The following is a 17,427-nucleotide window of genomic DNA, read 5'->3' as shown; positions in this document are numbered from 1 at the left end:
GAGCGAACAGAACTGCCAGTTACCGAACAAGACAGTGCTTTCACAAGTCATACAGAAATTCCCTCAGGAACTCCTTTTACTGCAACGATGGAGGAAAGCTCTGCTCTGACTCCAACAGATGAAGATGGCTCAGGTGACCAAACCCAAGACATGTCCACTCAGACTTTCACTGTCACAGCAAAATCGTTTCTCTACAGCACTGAGGCACCAACAGCAAAGTCTCCTGTTACAGCATCTGCTGTTTCAGACATTGAGGATGACGGCATTCGTACCGAAACCGCATTGTTGGAGTCCTTTCCTTCATTCATTGGATCAACCACGAAACCTGAAAATGAATCATTCCTTATTACCACAGATACAGAGAGTTCTGGAGACAGCACTACCGATTTCACTGAGGAGTCAATCATCACAGCAACTACTGTCTCTTCAATGTTGAGTACAGAGTCACCATCAGTCACAGCATCACGTGGAACTGAAACAAGTGATACTATAAAATCAGCTTTTACTGCAGCTTCATCACTCTACAGTACTGAGAAACCAACATCAATGTCACCTGAAACACAAGAGGCTGTAACCACAAGTCAAACTGAGGAAGAATCAGTAACACCAGAGAAAAGTACTACTTTCCCAACAACAGATGAAAAAACAACTGAGCTCTCCAGCGAAGACACTGCAGTTCCTACAGCTTCCTCATTGTTTAGCACAGAGGGGCAAACAGAACTGCCAGTTACCGAACAAGACAGTGCTTTCACAAGTCATACAGAAATTCCCTCAGGAACTCCTTTTACTGCAACGATGGAGGAAAGCTCTGCTCTGACTCCAACAGATGAAGATGGCTCAGGTGACCAAACCCAAGACATGTCCACTCAGACTTTCACTGTCACAGCAAAATCGTTTCTCTACAGCACTGAGGCACCAACAGCAAAGTCTCCTGTTACAGCATCTGCTGTTTCAGACATTGAGGATGACGGTATTCGTGCGAAACCGCATTGTTGGAGTCCATTCCTTCATTCATTGGATCAACCACGGAACCTGAAAAAGAATCATTCCTTATTACCACAGATACAGAGAGTTCTGGAGACAGCACTGCCGATTTCACTGAGGAGTCAATCATCACAGCAACTACTGTCTCTTCAATGTTGAGTACAGAGTCACCATCAGTCACAGCATCACGTGAAACTGAAACAAGTGATACTATAAAATCAGCTTTTACTGCAGCTTCATCACTCTACAGTACTGAGAAACCAACATCAATGTCACCTGAAACACAAGAGGCTGTAACCACAAGTCAAACTGAGGAAGAATCAGTAACACCAGAGAAAAGTACTACTTTCCCAACAACAGGACAAAAAACAACTGAGCTCTCCAGCGAAGACACTGCAGTTCCTACAGCCTCCTCATTGTTTAGCACAGAGGAGCGAACAGAACTGCCAGTTACCGAACAAGACAGTGCTTTCACAAGTCATACAGAAATTCCCTCAGGAACTCCTTTTACTGCAACGATGGAGGAAAGCTCTGCTCTGACTCCAACAGATGAAGATGGCTCAGGTGACCAAACCCAAGACATGTCCACTCAGACTTTCACTGTCACAGCAAAATCGTTTCTCTACAGCACTGAGGCACCAACAGCAAAGTCTCCTGTTACAGCATCTGCTGTTTCAGACATTGAGGATGACGGTATTCGTACCGAAACCGCATTGTTGGAGTCCTTTCCTTCATTCATTGGATCAACCACGAAACCTGAAAATGAATCATTCCTTATTACCACAGATACAGAGAGTTCTGGAGACAGCACTACCGATTTCACTGAGGAGTCAATCATCACAGCAACTACTGTCTCTTCAATGTTGAGTACAGAGTCACCATCAGTCACAGCATCACGTGAAACTGAAACAAGTGATACTATAAAATCAGCTTTTACTGCAGCTTCATCACTCTACAGTACTGAGAAACCAACATCAATGTCACCTGAAACACAAGAGGCTGTAACCACAAGTCAAACTGAGGAAGAATCAGTAACACCAGAGAAAAGTACTACTTTCCCAACAACAGGTCAAAAAACAACTGAGCTCTCCAGCGAAGACACTGCAGTTCCTACAGCCTCCTCATTGTTTAGCACAGAGGAGCGAACAGAACTGCCAGTTACCGAACAAGACAGTGCTTTCACAAGTCATACAGAAATTCCCTCAGGAACTCCTTTTACTGCAACAATGGAGGAAAGCTCTGCTCTGACTCCAACAGATGAAGATGGCTCAGGTGACCAAACCCAAGACATGTTCACTCAGACCTTCACTGTCACAGCAAAATTGTTTCTCTACAGCACTGAGGCACCAACAGCAAAGTCTCCTGTTACAGCATCTGCTGTTTCAGACATTGAGGATGACGGTATTCGTACCAAAACCGCATTGTTGGAGTCCATTCCTTCATTCATTGGCTCAACCACGAAACCTGAAAAAGAATCATTCCTTATTACCACAGATACAGAGAGTTCTGGAGACAGCAATGCCGATGTCACTGAGGAGTCAATCATCACAGCAACTACTGTCTCTTCAATGTTGAGTACAGAGTCACCATCAGTCACAGCATCACGTGAAACTGAAACAAGTGATACTATAAAATCAGCTTTTACTGCAGCTTCATCACTCTACAGTACTGAGAAACCAACGTCAATGTCACCTGAAACACAAGCGGCTGTAACCACAAGTCGAACTGAGGAAGAATCAGTAACACCAGAGAAAAGTACTACTTTCCCAACAACAGGTCAAAAAACAACTGAGCTCTCCAGCGAAGACACTGCAGTTCCTACAGCCTCCTCATTGTTTAGCACAGAGGAGCGAACAGAACTGCCAGTTACTGAACAAGACAGTGCTTTCACAAGTCATACAGAAATTCCCTCAGGAACTCCTTTTACTGCAACAATGGAGGAAAGCTCTGCTCTGACTCCAACAGATGAAGATGGCTCAGGTGACCAAACCCAAGACATGTTCACTCAGACCTTCACTGTCACAGCAAAATTGTTTCTCTACAGCACTGAGGCACCAACAGCAAAGTCTCCTGTTACAGCATCTGCTGTTTCACCTGAAACAGAAGACACTGTTACCACAATGCAGGCAACGATAGCACCAGCTACACCAGAAACAATTACTATTATAGATATTTTTTCACAGTCATCTTCTGTGGCTGCATCTTCTATCTCAACCATAGATTATGTCAGTACTACATCATCTGTGCTACCGATTAACGATTTGAATCATAGCACTGGAACAGAATCCACATTTGTCCAATCTGGTCCCTCCGCACTAACTCCTGTGGTTGAAGACTATGAGATGAGTACTGTCCTCTCTTCCACAGATACTGAAAGCTCAGGAGATGAGGTGATGCACAGAACAACTGGTGGAACAATTTACTCAACTGGAGCACCACTGTCCAGCACTCATCGCTTACTCACCGAGCTCTACAGCAAGTCCACAAAGCCAGGAACCACAGCCACCACACCTCTGGAGTTAACACCAGACATTACAATTACACAACAACCTCAAAAGCTATTAAGCACAGAAAAAACATCAACCATCCAAATCTGTGATGAATTTGAAACAAGTTCTGCAATTGCTTTAACGGAGGAAGACATCTCGACTGGGAAAACAACTGAAATTTTAGCAGAGGACTCATCTGCCCTGTCTTCTTTGCCAACTACAGACCAAACAGTGGAACCAAGCAGCTACTCAGCTATAGTGATTGGCAGCTCACAGGAAACTGCTATTACATCTCCAAGCTCCACAAGATCATCCATTCCTATCATTGATGACACTGAGTCTATTGATCAAACCCCTGATTTTACCACCAAAGTTGCTGGTAAAACATTAACTACCATCTCTTCAATGTTCAGCACAGAAAAACCAACAGCAAGTGATATCTCAGAATCTACGGTTATTACAGCTTCTTCTTTGTACAGTACCGAGATACCTATTTCCCTTGACACAGAAAAGAGTACTGAAAACCACACTGTAACTCTTGAAACAGACTCTGTGATCACAACTACTGAAAGCAGTGGAGATCAAACTCCTGATAATATGTTAACCAAGAAACCTCTATCTCCTTCCCCCACCGACATCTCATCATCTTCTGTTCTCAGCACAGAGTCCCCAACTGTCACACCATCAGTACAGCTAGATGAGGAAGTGGACTACAGCATCAACACAGACTTCACATTAATTGAATCCTTACCTACCTTTGTGAGAACAACTGTCAAGCCTACCAGCACTGCTTTTACCACATACTCAAGATCCTTATTCACTGATGAAGTTGGTTCAGCTGATGTTGCCACTAGTCCTGTTTCTTCCATGTTCAGTACAGAGACACCAGTAGCAGTGTTTGCAGAAACAACAAAGAGCACTGCAACAGATGAAACATCAATTACTCATACAAAAGTTCTCACGAAAGCAACAGCAAGCGCAGCTACCACAGTGTCTTCAATGATTAATACAGAGAAGCCATTATTCACAAGAGCATCTCCTGAAACTGAAACACGTGAAGTTTTTAAATCTCATGTAACTGTAGCTTCTTCTTTCTATAGTGCTGAAAAACCAACACCATTGCCACCAAGTGCCTCCAGCGAATCTCAAAGTAAATTCCCATTCTCTACAGCAACAGATGAAAGTCCAATAGCTGAGACTCAGAGCACACTATATCCTGGTGTTAAATCATTAACCCAATCCTCACCACAGTTCATGACAGAGGAGTCTACAGATGCTACCCAATTTTCTGCCACAATTGCATCCACAGATGAAACTCCCCTAGAATCACCAACAGCAGCTGAGCAACCCTCTGTGGAACAAACAGCCTTAGCAACAACCACATTTAGACCATCAATTACATCCACATTTGTTGAGAAAGAAAGTTCAAATGATACAGAATTTACAACTGTCAAACATCATACACTTGAAACCTCTAAACCCATGGCAGTCCCCAATGTCACCACATTTACTTCAAAGGAAACTACTTACTTTGACATGGAGAACTCTGGTTACTCACCTGAAGAGGATGATTTGGAGTCAAGTTCAGATGGATCTGGTGCAGAGGTATCCTTTGAGGCTACCACAAAACCCCAGGATGAATTTACTGTGGCCACAGATGAGACTGAAATAGATGAGACTCAGAGTGCATCTGACATGTTAAGTGCTGCATCCTCAACTCACTCCAGTACACAGCTTACCAAGGAATTCATGTCAACAACCCAATCTCCACACATGTCCCCTACTGTAGCAGCTACAAAACAAATCACTTTGTCATTTAGTGCTGTTGCTGTCACTGAGGAGAGCTCAAGTGACCAAACAACAGATAAGTCCACTGACAAGGTTATTACACAAAAAACGACTGGCACTGCAGCCTTTTCTCTTTATAGCACTGAGAAGCTGACAGCAATGTCTCCTGAAATACACACTTCAACAGTTCAGGGGAGCTCAGCAGATATGACGTCCTCAGTGTCATCTTCAACTGTTTATAAGACAGAGTCTCCTGCTGTCACTTTGGTTACATCTTCAGGTTCATTGGATATTGATGAGAGTTTGGACAATGCTATTAGCAAACAACCCTTACTTTTGGAATCAGTGCCTTCCTCTACAGAAGTAACTGAAAGACCAGCTGCGCCATCTATGAGTAGTACTGCTCCCCCCATAGGTACAAATTCGGTGTATACAGAAGAGGATGGTTCAGGTGACCATGCAGCTGATGTGCTTACTAAAGTGGATGCTACAGTGTCTTCAGTGTTCAGCACAAAGGAACCAACAATAACAGCAACATCTCATGAAAGTGCATCTGCTGATATTACAATGAGTACAGCCTCTTCCCTGTTCAGCACAGAGAATCCTAAAACAACAACATCATCACATGAAAGTGGAACATCTGATATTCCAAAATCTGCTGTAACTTCAGCTTCTTCTCTCTACAGCACTGAGAAGCCAAACATAACCACAGTATATGCTGTATCTGCCCAGTCAGTTAACATTCCTATATCTCCATCAACACCAAGTTCAGCCTTTACTTTGACAGAAGGAGAGAGTTCAGGTGACCAAGCCACTGAGATTGTTACCTCAAAGCCCTCAGTGATGGAGAGCATCACATTCGGAGAAGCAACAGGTGAAACTGAAACCTTTGTTTCAGTCACACCAACCTCTGATGAGCAGGTTTCCTCACAGGAGGGTGAAATTACTCCAGATACAGAAAGCCCCATCACGTCTGAAGTGACAGAGCCTCCTGTTTCGTACACTGGGAAAGATGACGTTAGTGTAGCTGAGCACATAACACAGTCCTCCCCCCATACAGTTGGAGCTTCAATTAGTAGTCACACTACAGTTGACTTCACCACAGTAAGCTCCAGCAGTGAACATAAGCAAGATGGATTCACATTGATGTCCACCCCTATTCCCTCCATTATATATCATAGCGTTGCAGACCAGCAGGTCGTGATCATTACTCCTAGTAGCAGCCAAGCCAAGACTGACCTAACTGAACAAACACCTACTATGGTCCTGCATGTGTCTAAACCGTCAACCAGCACAACCATCATATTCACAGAGGATGCAAAAGATGAAGATGTGCTGTTCTCTGCAGTTACAGATAGTATGAGGGAAGGCAGCCCCAGTCCTGAGCCTCTCACCAAAGATGATACTATCATTAATGCAGATACTATTTCCATAGTTCCCTCTTCTTCGTTTTACCCAAACATCCAGACAGAGGAAGTTGGAGGTGTCACAGCAATTACAATGACACAAAAGTTGGAGGTAACAGAAGATCCAGAGGGTTCAGGGACTGATAGTGCCACCTCCTTTACTCCTACACCAGTAACTTTACATGCAATCTCAGCCACTGATTCATCATTAGCCTCAACATCTTCTGAATATTTACTGTCCACTAGTGAAGAGACAGTCACATCCAAACTACAGGCCACCCCAGATACTACTGTGTCGACAAAGTCAAGCTCTGAAGAAACCTATGATTTAACTACACCACATACAGTTTTCCCTACTGAGACTCAAACCAAACTAGTTCCAGAGCAGGTGAAGGATGATTTTTCAGGTGAGGACACTGCTGATAATGTCACTGAGTCTATCACTGAGATCGCAACCTCTGCATCTTTGCTTTCTCAAACCTCAAGTGAAACAACAGACACAAGCTCAGTCACTCCAGTGTCCAGTAAAGAGTATATGGTCAGCACAGTTGAAAAAGAAAAATCCATGACCTCCTCACCCACAGCCATTGCAGCCACAAGTCATGGCGCAACAGGTGAAACCTTAAGTTCAACCATTTTCACACAAACCACTGTACACACACCGGTGTCCACTGAACTTGGCACTGTGAAACCAACCAGTAAAGAATCTGATGATGAATCTTCAGGTGACGATGACTCTGATGAAGGCTCTGCAGTGGAAACCTCAGAGACAACTTCAGCGTCCTCTGTGGATGAATGGACAGCATCTGAAAAACCAGTGACATCTACAGTCTCTTCACTGTTCAGCACTGAGAAACCAACTGTTGCCCCTGACATCGATGATACGGATGATGAGATTTCAGGTGACCAAAACCAAAGTATGTTCACTGAAGATGTAATTACACCAGTTAAGGCAGAACACTTCTCACCAACCTCACCTAGAACTACCACAGGAGAGGTTTCAACGTCACCAACAAGTGCTTCCTTGGCTCTCTATAGAACAGTGAAACCGTCTGTCACTTCTGTGTCAGACATTACTGATACAGACACTTCAATAAAGCTAGATAAAACTTCTGGTATACTGAAAGCTTCAACAGTAAATGCAGAGCCAGTAACATTTTCAGTTACCTCACCTGAACCTGGCACTGGGGCGACTGAAATATCAGTATCAAGTGCTGCTTCCAGTCTTTATAGCACTAAGAAGCCAACTGTCACATCCTCTCCTGATGTTACTGGGAAGGATAGATCAAGTGGTCACACTCATATGACAGAGCCTATGACACAGACAGCAGCTCCTCTGCACAGTACAATGAAAATGGACCAAATGCTATCCACAACATTAGCTCTTCCCTGCAGCACTGATACATTTTCAGTGGCAAGTAACACAGGTGTGGAGGGCTCTGGGGATGAGATCTCAGATACCACAACTGCATCACTTAAGACAGTGACATCTGAGAGTGAAAAGACTGTAGCCACTCCAGTACCCCCTCTTTTCAGTACAGAGAAACCCACCACAATGAACCAAGAGGATGAAACTCAGACAAGTGAGAAAACAACAGAGGTAGAGAAAGCATCATTGTCAGAAACATTTTCACCCCCTACCGATGAAGCAACGTCAACCCCAACACATGAAGAGAGTACAAGGGACCACATCACCTCTATGTCTACAAAAGAATCCCTTTCTACATCCACAGTGTCTTCTCTACAAAGCACTCCAAAGCCTGCTGTGATGGTTCAGTTTGTCACCACTTTTGACCCAGAACCAGATACAACACCACCTGAGGTGTCCTTCCAACAGGCCAGGTCTGAGATCCCGTTCACTCACCATCCCCACATTGACATCTCCTCAGATAAAACTGTGTTGGCCACAACCAGCCCTATGTTGCCCAGTGAGGAATCAAGCCAGCACTTTGAACCTAGTGATGTGACTCCCCAGACGGGAGTTACACCCATGTCACTGGAAGATAAGACAGCTGAAGCACCAAGCCAAGCACCTGTAACCAAAGAAGTTTCAACTGATGCTGAAGGTAGCACAGACAAAGATAGTGAAGTCCAGAAAACATCTACTGATGCAATAACTTCAGGCCCTACAGATGAAACAGTAGATTCTAAAAGGACAAAGCCTGCAGGGGTTGAATATACAACTCCAAAACTTGCAAAACCCGAAGAAACTGCAGCTGTTGAGATTGCATCTTCTGCGGACTTAAACTCAGTGGAAACATCAGCAGAGAGTTCAAGTGAACAAACTCTAGAGGCAACTACTTCTTCTCTTTCAGTGCAAACAAAAAAGATTCTGACCACAACTGTGTCTTCACCATTCAGCACTGTGACTCCATTGGTGGCTTCCATTTCAGATGTTACTGATCAAGTGGCTTCTGAAGAGTCATCAACAACATCACCCAAAATGGTGACAGGAGAGAGTGAACAGACTGCCACTTCCCCCTCTGCCACTGAAAAATCAACTGCAGCGTTACTTGAGACTTCAACAGATAAAGAAGGTTCCAGTTATGAAAAGACATCATCAGAGAGTGAGGAGATCTTTGGATCAACAGAAACCAGTATTATCATTATAAAAGAAGAAGGTTCAGGTGACAAGACATTTATTACTGTCACTCCAGCTGTTTCATCCCTGTCCAGTACTGTTAAATTGGATATTATCACCAGCACTTTATCATCTGAGATGGCAAACACCCAAACAGATAAGCCAGAATCATCTACATATGAACAAACCTCAGGTCAGAAGTCACCTGAGACCTTCATCACTGAAGCTTATGCAACACAATACCCTGATGTGACCAGCACTGTCGAGTCACCAAAGACATCAACTTCTCTTGAGACAGGATCAACAGATTCTGAAAGCGAAGAGACACAAGATGCAGACCTAACAAGTGCACATCAACCCACTGGTGTTACACATGTGGCAGAAATCTCTACAAACTCAGAGACTGAAGTAGAGTTCACCACAATGACAGCTCAACATATTTCCTTTGAGTCTACTTCAAATGTCCTTTCAGCACCATCACAGCCTGATGTTATGGTCAAATATGTCACAACAGTTTCCCCTGTACAACACCTAACAACTCCTCAGAAGTCATTTGAACAAGCCAGGTCTGAGATCGCACTAACACACCGCCCTCACACTGATCTTTCTTCTCAGGATGTATCACTGACCACAACTCACCCTATGTTTGCAAGTCATGAAACAAGCCAAATTACAGAATCATCAACTGTGGCTGCAGCTGTATCTGCTTTAGTGGAAGATGGGACAGTTGAGCCCACTGTTGTTCAGATTTTAAGTGATGCAAAGATTGAACCACCTCCAGATACATATGTCCAAACAAAACTCCCTGCTTCAGATGACAGGCGTTATGAAGATGTAGATTATCCAAGCCCAGATTATGAAGCAGCAGATTCCAACAAAGTTGAATCAGATCCACAATACAATGAAACCACAATACCAAGAGAAGTAGCAGTGGTGTTCATTAGTACACCACCTGTTGTTTCTCAAACATCTGAGACTGAAATCCAGACTGTATTCAAGATAGATGTAGCCACATCTTCAAAGATGGAGTCCGCTATTGTTGATAGCACCTCTGGGAATGAGGAGGTTGTGGGCAAAAGAGAGAAACTGGACAGTGACATAACTGCACCTCCATCACTCACTGGCGGAGAACCACCACTAAGAGGGGAGGAAACAACTGCACTACCTGACACAGTACTCGATTTGGGGCACACCGTTGTTGGCGAGACTGTTGAAATTCCAGGTACGTTTCTTCAAATGGTTTTCATTGGAATACAACAACATTTGTAAGCTCAGAATAATTTTCCATTTAAAACAACTTTTCTTTTTCTTTTTTCAATCTCTAAACAGAAGTTTACTCATGTTCAGAAAACATTTGTCTGAATGGAGGATCTTGCTACAAGAGTGGCAGCATCTATACATGTAGCTGTGCTCCTGGTTACAGCGGTGATCGCTGTGAAACAGGTAGGATACTGTGTATCAAGAATTCCTCTCACAATATTTCACTGCCTTAACTTTAACCCATTAAGCATCAAATTAAAGTTTTAATATCATAGGGACTAGGAGTTGTTTTGGCTGTCTTTTTCTATTCATTATGTCTGTTTCTTATGTAGATTTTGATGAGTGCCAGTCAAACCCATGCCGCAATGGAGGTACATGTGTTGATGGGCTGGCTTCTTTCACATGCGTGTGCCTACCGAGCTACTCTGGGTTGTATTGTGAGGAGGGTAAGTTTGTGGTTAATTTGATGGATTCTCTACCTAACTTTCTGATTATTCTGGTTCAGATTAATACAAGCTTTTCATTTCATTAGTGTTGTAAATGATTCCAACCATCTAAACTGTCTAGACTCAGCTTAAACTGTTTTAATATGACTTGAGAAAAGTAACAATTTGCATTTGATACTGTGTCAAGACACTTAATGTAATCACTCACCTGAGCCCCTTGGAAATAAACCAGAAAAGTCTAAGGTTTCTCCCAGGCATTAGCTGAATCATAAACACCATATTTATCTCATCACCACAATCACTTTTTACAGTCTGTTTTTAGTAGCCTGAATGTCTGATAATACTTGGCTTACTTCAAACACCATGGAGTTTTAGTTTCCACAAGTTTCAGACACACAGCCAGTTGACACATTTTCAGTGTACCCTATTTCAAACATGTGGTGTACACTTCACTGCAGGTATGCTAGACTTCAAGTCACTTCTTGATATTTCCATCTAGGACCAAACACTTAGACTGGAAATTACACTGAAGTTCCTGAGTACTGAGTTACTCCTGGTAACCAAGCTTATCTACACAAGGCATTTCTGAAATATAGCGGATGAATATATTCTGAAATTCCCATATCCCCACAATTTTACTTTAGTTTCCCAGTTGCACACCACTTTATTCCGAAATGTGTTGAACCCAGGGCATCATCTGCCTTGGCTGATTTCTCTTGACCAATGTCTACACCCTAAATTTTGTCGGGATCACTCATCAGTGAATACCACCCAGATTGTGTACTCAGACACAGCTGCTGTCTTAGAAGGTTTTGCCAGGAGAAAGGGAGAAAAAGTAACTTGAAGAGGAACAACCCTGCTTTTGTCTGTTAATGTTTAAGGAGGGGATTAAGGAGGGGAGGGAGGAACACAACTTGTTTTGCCTTCACATCCTTATAGTGCTGATGTTAGGGGCTAGGAACTAATCCATCACGTTGTTCCTCTTTCATCTTAATTAGAGACAGTAGTCAGTGATAAGAGCAGCCCTGAAAGGTCAGTATACTCAGGTGTTAAGAGTACTGTAAATGATTAGAATAGATTAGATGATGTCATTAATATTAAAGTGGAGAGGTAAATAGATGCATGGATGAAAGTAGCAGCTAAAAGTTTGTCTATTGAAAATGTTGAAATGCTGAAAATGCATTTCATATCAGTTAATCTGTTGCAAATTAGTTTTTCCTGCATACCTCATTCCCTCTCACTTTCTGTCCCATCAGATACAGATACATGTGACTATGGCTGGCATAAGTTTCAGGGCCACTGCTACAAGTACTTCCCCCACAGAAGAAACTGGGACACAGCAGAGAGAGAATGTCGCATGCATGGGGCTCATCTTACCAGCATCCTCTCCCACGAGGAGCAACAGTTTGTCAACCGTAAGTTAAAGATCACAGTTGTAGGTAATTGATCAGAAGTACAGGACTGTATTCAAGTCCTACTTTATGAAACTCACATAAGATTGACGCAGTAAAAGTTCTCATTTAAAACCACATCAAATACACAAATGTAGTTGTACAGTAAATGCAGGAAAATGATTTAGGCATTGAAAATGCCATCGCAATCTCTCTGTTCCGGTTGCACTTTCTGTAACTGAACAGTCCTAAAAAGGACATATGGCAACAGAAAAACATAATATGCTGTGTTTCACTCTACCGTGTATGGCAGGTCTTGGACAGGATTACCAGTGGATCGGCCTGAATGATAAGATGTTTGACAGTGACTTCCGCTGGACTGATGGCAGGCCTATGGTAAGATAGGTTGCTTTCTCACATATTTTTGTCTCAACAAACATGGCACAGAGACAGTGTAAATATTTGGAAAAAATGCTGATGACAGATAGAGTCATCTAGGGAGAGTCATTCTTTTCCGGGTCTGTGGTGACTTTCTCATGACGTACTCTCCCCTGCCTCATATTGCTTCACCCTGGTGGGTGAATGTTCTGGTAATAAATCTGATGTAGAATATGCTGTAAGGCACCACTGAATCCTTTTAATCAGCGCGAGCTGATGTGCACCGTGTTGTACAGATGGATGTCCTCACTTCAAAGATAATCCTCCAGGATTAGAGATAGGAGAAGCATAGAGACAGCCTGGGGGTTAAAAGATAAGCACAGGCTGCCTATGGAGACCCTTGCTCAGCTGAGAGATTGAGGGGTGATGAGGGTGTGTAGAGGGGAGTTTGGCAGGCGTAGACAGGTATGGTCCCCCTATAACCCCCACACACATCAGAAGGGCCGGCCAGCAGGCAGCCACCCAGGGGAAGGGCCACCAGGCAGGCAGACACACAGATGGACAACACCTGTGCTTGGAGAAAAAAATGGATAGAAGCAGCCCAGGAGGTCTGGGTGGGTGGTCACCTCTAATGGATTTAAATTTAATAAATAAGATTAGATTTAAACAACTGTGAAATATTTACATTTGGAAAAATTCAAAGAAAATGTATTAATATTAACAGTAGGGCACTGAAACACCTAAGTTGGTGTATCTTTGGTTGTGTGCTTATGTGTGTGTGGGTGATCAAAGTTTGTTTGAATATTTTGAGGAGGATGCAGGCCTGCTGTGCAGTTGATAGGTCACCCATTTGTTAACTTAAAGTGAGCTGAGCAGGAAGTTGGTGTGTGTTTGTATAATGACAGAGTAGCAGAGCCAGAGGGCATGATTGGAGGAGTGGGGGGTCACAGCTTTGAAGATACTGTTTGAACCTAGAATGTGCTGAAAGATTGCAGGTAGCATCAATTCCTGGTTGAATGCCCCACAGCACTACAGCTGTGTGTATACTGTGTGTGTGTGTGTGTGTGTGTGTGTGGATTTTTGTGCCTGCAGAATTACACATGTAATGTTATGCATGCAGACTGTGTGATGTAATAACATAACACTTGTACCTGTAGCATTTACTGTATACCAATCATGTCTAGTATATGAAGTAATGATTATTGTTGCTCATTAATAATCTTAATAAAAGTGCACTGGACAATACTGTCTTTTAGAAACTTAAAAAAAACCTACCCACTATCATAGCTGGTCATTCTGTGGCTTAATGTGAGGTTAGCAGCACAGTAATGTAGCTGGCTGTTACCTGAACATAGTTTATACAGTGAGCCCATTTTATAAATGTGTTGGTTTCTTTGCCTTGTGTTAGTTATACAAAGCCTGCAAGGGTCCCTCCAAGCTGAACTATGATGAGGTCACTAAATTGCTCAGTTTAAGTTGGCTCCTAGAAAGATACAGTTGCTCCCTCTTGTGGCCATTAATTAAAATCCCAGTGATGGAAACTGCTGCCAAAACAGCACAGGAGCTCTATTTTTGGGATCACTGCTGTGGAAAGAGATAGGTGGTAGTAACAATGCATGTGCTGACTTGGTAACCTTTACCCCATTGGTGTCTTCAGTGTGATGTCATGCACTTTATTAGGCAGACTAAATATACATAATAGATAACTACTGCTCCTAAAATAGGTTATAATGATTTGAAAAAAAAAAAAACTTAAATCAAAGCATCTATATCTATGTTAGGGTTAGAATTTGTGTGTTTTATGACAGGTTTAATAAGATACATTTACATTCAAAGAAAGGTTCTCTAAAGGACACAAAATACATCTTAATGTCTATCTCTTTTTGCTCTGCTCTTATTTCAGCAATATGAAAACTGGAGGCCCAACCAGCCTGACAGCTTCTTCTCTTCTGGCGAGGATTGTGTAGTAATGATATGGCATGAGGACGGCCAGTGGAATGATGTTCCTTGCAACTACCATCTCACCTTCACCTGCAAGAAAGGCACAGGTAAAAAGACTGCTGAGTTGGCACAAATCATCTCTTACTGAATATCAATTTAGAGAGGAGAAAATACTAATCTGACGGAGTCTTCTGTTACTGTAAAATTCCTCACTTTAATGTTATTGTCACTTCTGTTTCTCAGTGGCCTGTAGCCAGCCCCCTCTGGTGGAGAATGCACATACCTTTGGGAAGAAACGTGAGAGATATGAGATCAACTCGCTGGTGAGGTACCAGTGCCGGACAGGGTTTATTCAGAGGCACATCCCAACTATCCGTTGTCGTGGGGATGGACGATGGGATAGCCCTAAAATCTCCTGCATGAATCGTAAGTACAGCAGGTATTACTCTCAATAGATAGACATTGTTCTGCATGTGTCCCACTGTATAAGACTTTGACAAAACTATCATCATTTTAGAGCTAATACATGATTTCTCTCTGACAGCTTCAAGCTATCAGAGGACCTTTATCAGAAGACATCAAGTCAATAGTCTCTATAGCATCAACAACTTCAAGAGATGGCCAGATGAGGCCTTCCGCTTTCAACATCAGCGGGGAAGGAGAAACAGGACTTAACATAAGCGGAAGAGACAGTCATTGCGATGTAACATAGCATGGCTTCCCTGAGACAAGAACACATGGATGATGCTTGTGTGGAAAGAGAAAAGGAATCTCAAAAGAAAACCACAAGAGAAAACTCATCAAAGAAAAGAGGATAACCTGCAGTTTTCTTGCATTTTGGATGACGATGGAATCTTATGAAGTGCCTTTTAAAGAGATGTTGATACATGACTTTTCTTATCAAGGGGCACTGTTTTATAACAATGTCATTATGGACAATATACTTTCAGCTGGCTACTGGAAAAGCAAAAAGTACACTCATCATTATTTTTTAAACTGCAGAAGTTTTTTGTTTGTGCTTATCTTATCAAATAATACATTCATGACTGTTGTCTAATACCTTTGCATACCGACTGTACTATTTAAAATAACCATAAGTGTTCCTTATTCATAGAAAAAGCTGTTGTGAAATTATAGCGCTTATGTTATGTAAAGGAATCCATTATTTTGTCGTGCTGTTTTAAGCTGGACTTCGTTTTAATGATCATGCATGCATATGCATATATACTGAAGTCCTCAAATTTTTAACTATGTTTATTATATGTCAAGAGATCTAAGTTTGGTATCTCAAAACACAAATGGAGGCATCAGTAGCAATGATTGCTCATGCAAAGGACTCACTGTTATTCAGATTCCAGATTAATAATACATCCAAGTTTGGGGAAATTTCACTAAATCACTCAGTTAACTGCTGAAGACCTTCTTTGTGGTGGCAGCTTTTAAAGTACCAAATTACCTTTTATTAGTTTCAGCCTTCACTGGATGTCATCAGTGTCTTCAGTTTATGGATATATTTCTATAGAGAGAATTTTTTAAAGCTTACTGACATTTCTTTTGTATGATATTTTGCATGAGTTCTTTCTAAGTACTTACCAACAAAGCCTTAATCCACTGATGGAAATTGATGTCCATCAATTATTTTAAAATGAAAGAAGGGAAGTGTGGCTCAAGTAGCCTGTATTTTCTGCTCATGTGTGTTCAGTGCATAACTTACAATTCGTTGCTATAGCATGTTTACAATAACTGTTATGCTGTTCATAATTACACAGCAAGAAGTCTTGCTCTCATCTGTTGCTGTTGTGCTGTAGCTTGTGATGGTTTTCTAGGTAATGCTTTTCTTCTGCACACTTAACTTTTCTATTACTGTGGTCAATTGGAATCAGCCATTGAGAGAATGTATTTTGTGAATCACTCAAAAAGACTTGAACGTAACGGCTGTTTAAGTAGAGATGCATATAATTTATTTTCAAGCTGCTCTTGATCTCCTTACTTGTTTTATACTGACAGGTAAAATATGATGCTGTCATCTGGCCCAGCAGTGCTCTTCATATATTATTATTGTATGTTCAACAGGAGACCAGCCACAATCACAGACTGTCTAAAAGGGATGCATTGAAGATGAAAAATTACTTAATGGTACAATGGATTTATACGTCTTTTTACGTCTTTAATGCCAGCAGTGGACCAAAGAATATGGAGGGCCCCATAGGCTGCATTAATGTTGTTCTGTAACATTAACAAAATGTTTTGTGGATGGTTACATGTATCTCCAGCATTTTTAAGTTGGTTTTGTCTGTCTGTGAATGTTTGTGTGTGTGTTTCAGCCTTAATGTGCATATAATATCATTTTATATTTATAACAGTTTGTTTTTTATTTCACAATGTGAATGTCTGGGATGTTTGTGAATTTTTTTAATGAGATCCAACTGTTTTTTTTCCTGCTTTAAATCACCAAAGACATAAAATATATGGATATTATAAAATAATAACATTTAATGTGGACTTTTTTACAGAACGGGAAAGGCATTGGGAACACTGTATGGTGTTTGAGTGAGCTGAGTGTTTGTGCATGTTCTCCTTGTGTTTGTGTAGGTTTTCAGATTTTGTGGTTTCCTCTTAGTTTTCAAAGACATGCAGGTTTGGTGAAATGGAGAGTCTAAATTGTCGATAGTTTGTCTTTCTGTATCCTAGTGTTTTGATGGAGTAACAACAGTTTAACAGTATTTCTTTTTTGCGTGCTTGGAAAGTGTCCCTGTTGTTGGG

General features: G+C 41.9%; 1 protein-coding gene across 1 annotated transcript in view; it reads left to right on the top strand.

The window, feature by feature from the left end:
• The window catches only part of vcana (versican a), a 51,789-nt gene extending 34,636 nt beyond the window's left edge, over nt 1-17,153 (top strand). Inside the window, 8 exon segments of the mRNA XM_044196232.1 lie at nt 973-10,470; nt 10,578-10,691; nt 10,841-10,954; nt 12,211-12,369; nt 12,659-12,741; nt 14,627-14,771; nt 14,908-15,090; nt 15,209-17,153. Coding sequence (XP_044052167.1) covers nt 973-10,470; nt 10,578-10,691; nt 10,841-10,954; nt 12,211-12,369; nt 12,659-12,741; nt 14,627-14,771; nt 14,908-15,090; nt 15,209-15,390 — 10,478 coding nt within the window. The 3' untranslated portion in view covers nt 15,391-17,153.
• Nucleotides 17,154-17,427: the final 274 nt, after the last annotated feature.

The sequence above is a fragment of the Siniperca chuatsi genome, linkage group LG5 (assembly GCF_020085105.1).
Source record: "Siniperca chuatsi isolate FFG_IHB_CAS linkage group LG5, ASM2008510v1, whole genome shotgun sequence".
Classification (NCBI taxonomy): Eukaryota; Metazoa; Chordata; class Actinopteri; order Centrarchiformes; family Sinipercidae; genus Siniperca; species Siniperca chuatsi.
The sequence above is the reverse complement of the archived record's forward strand: the minus strand, read 5'-3'. Positions and strand labels throughout refer to the sequence as shown.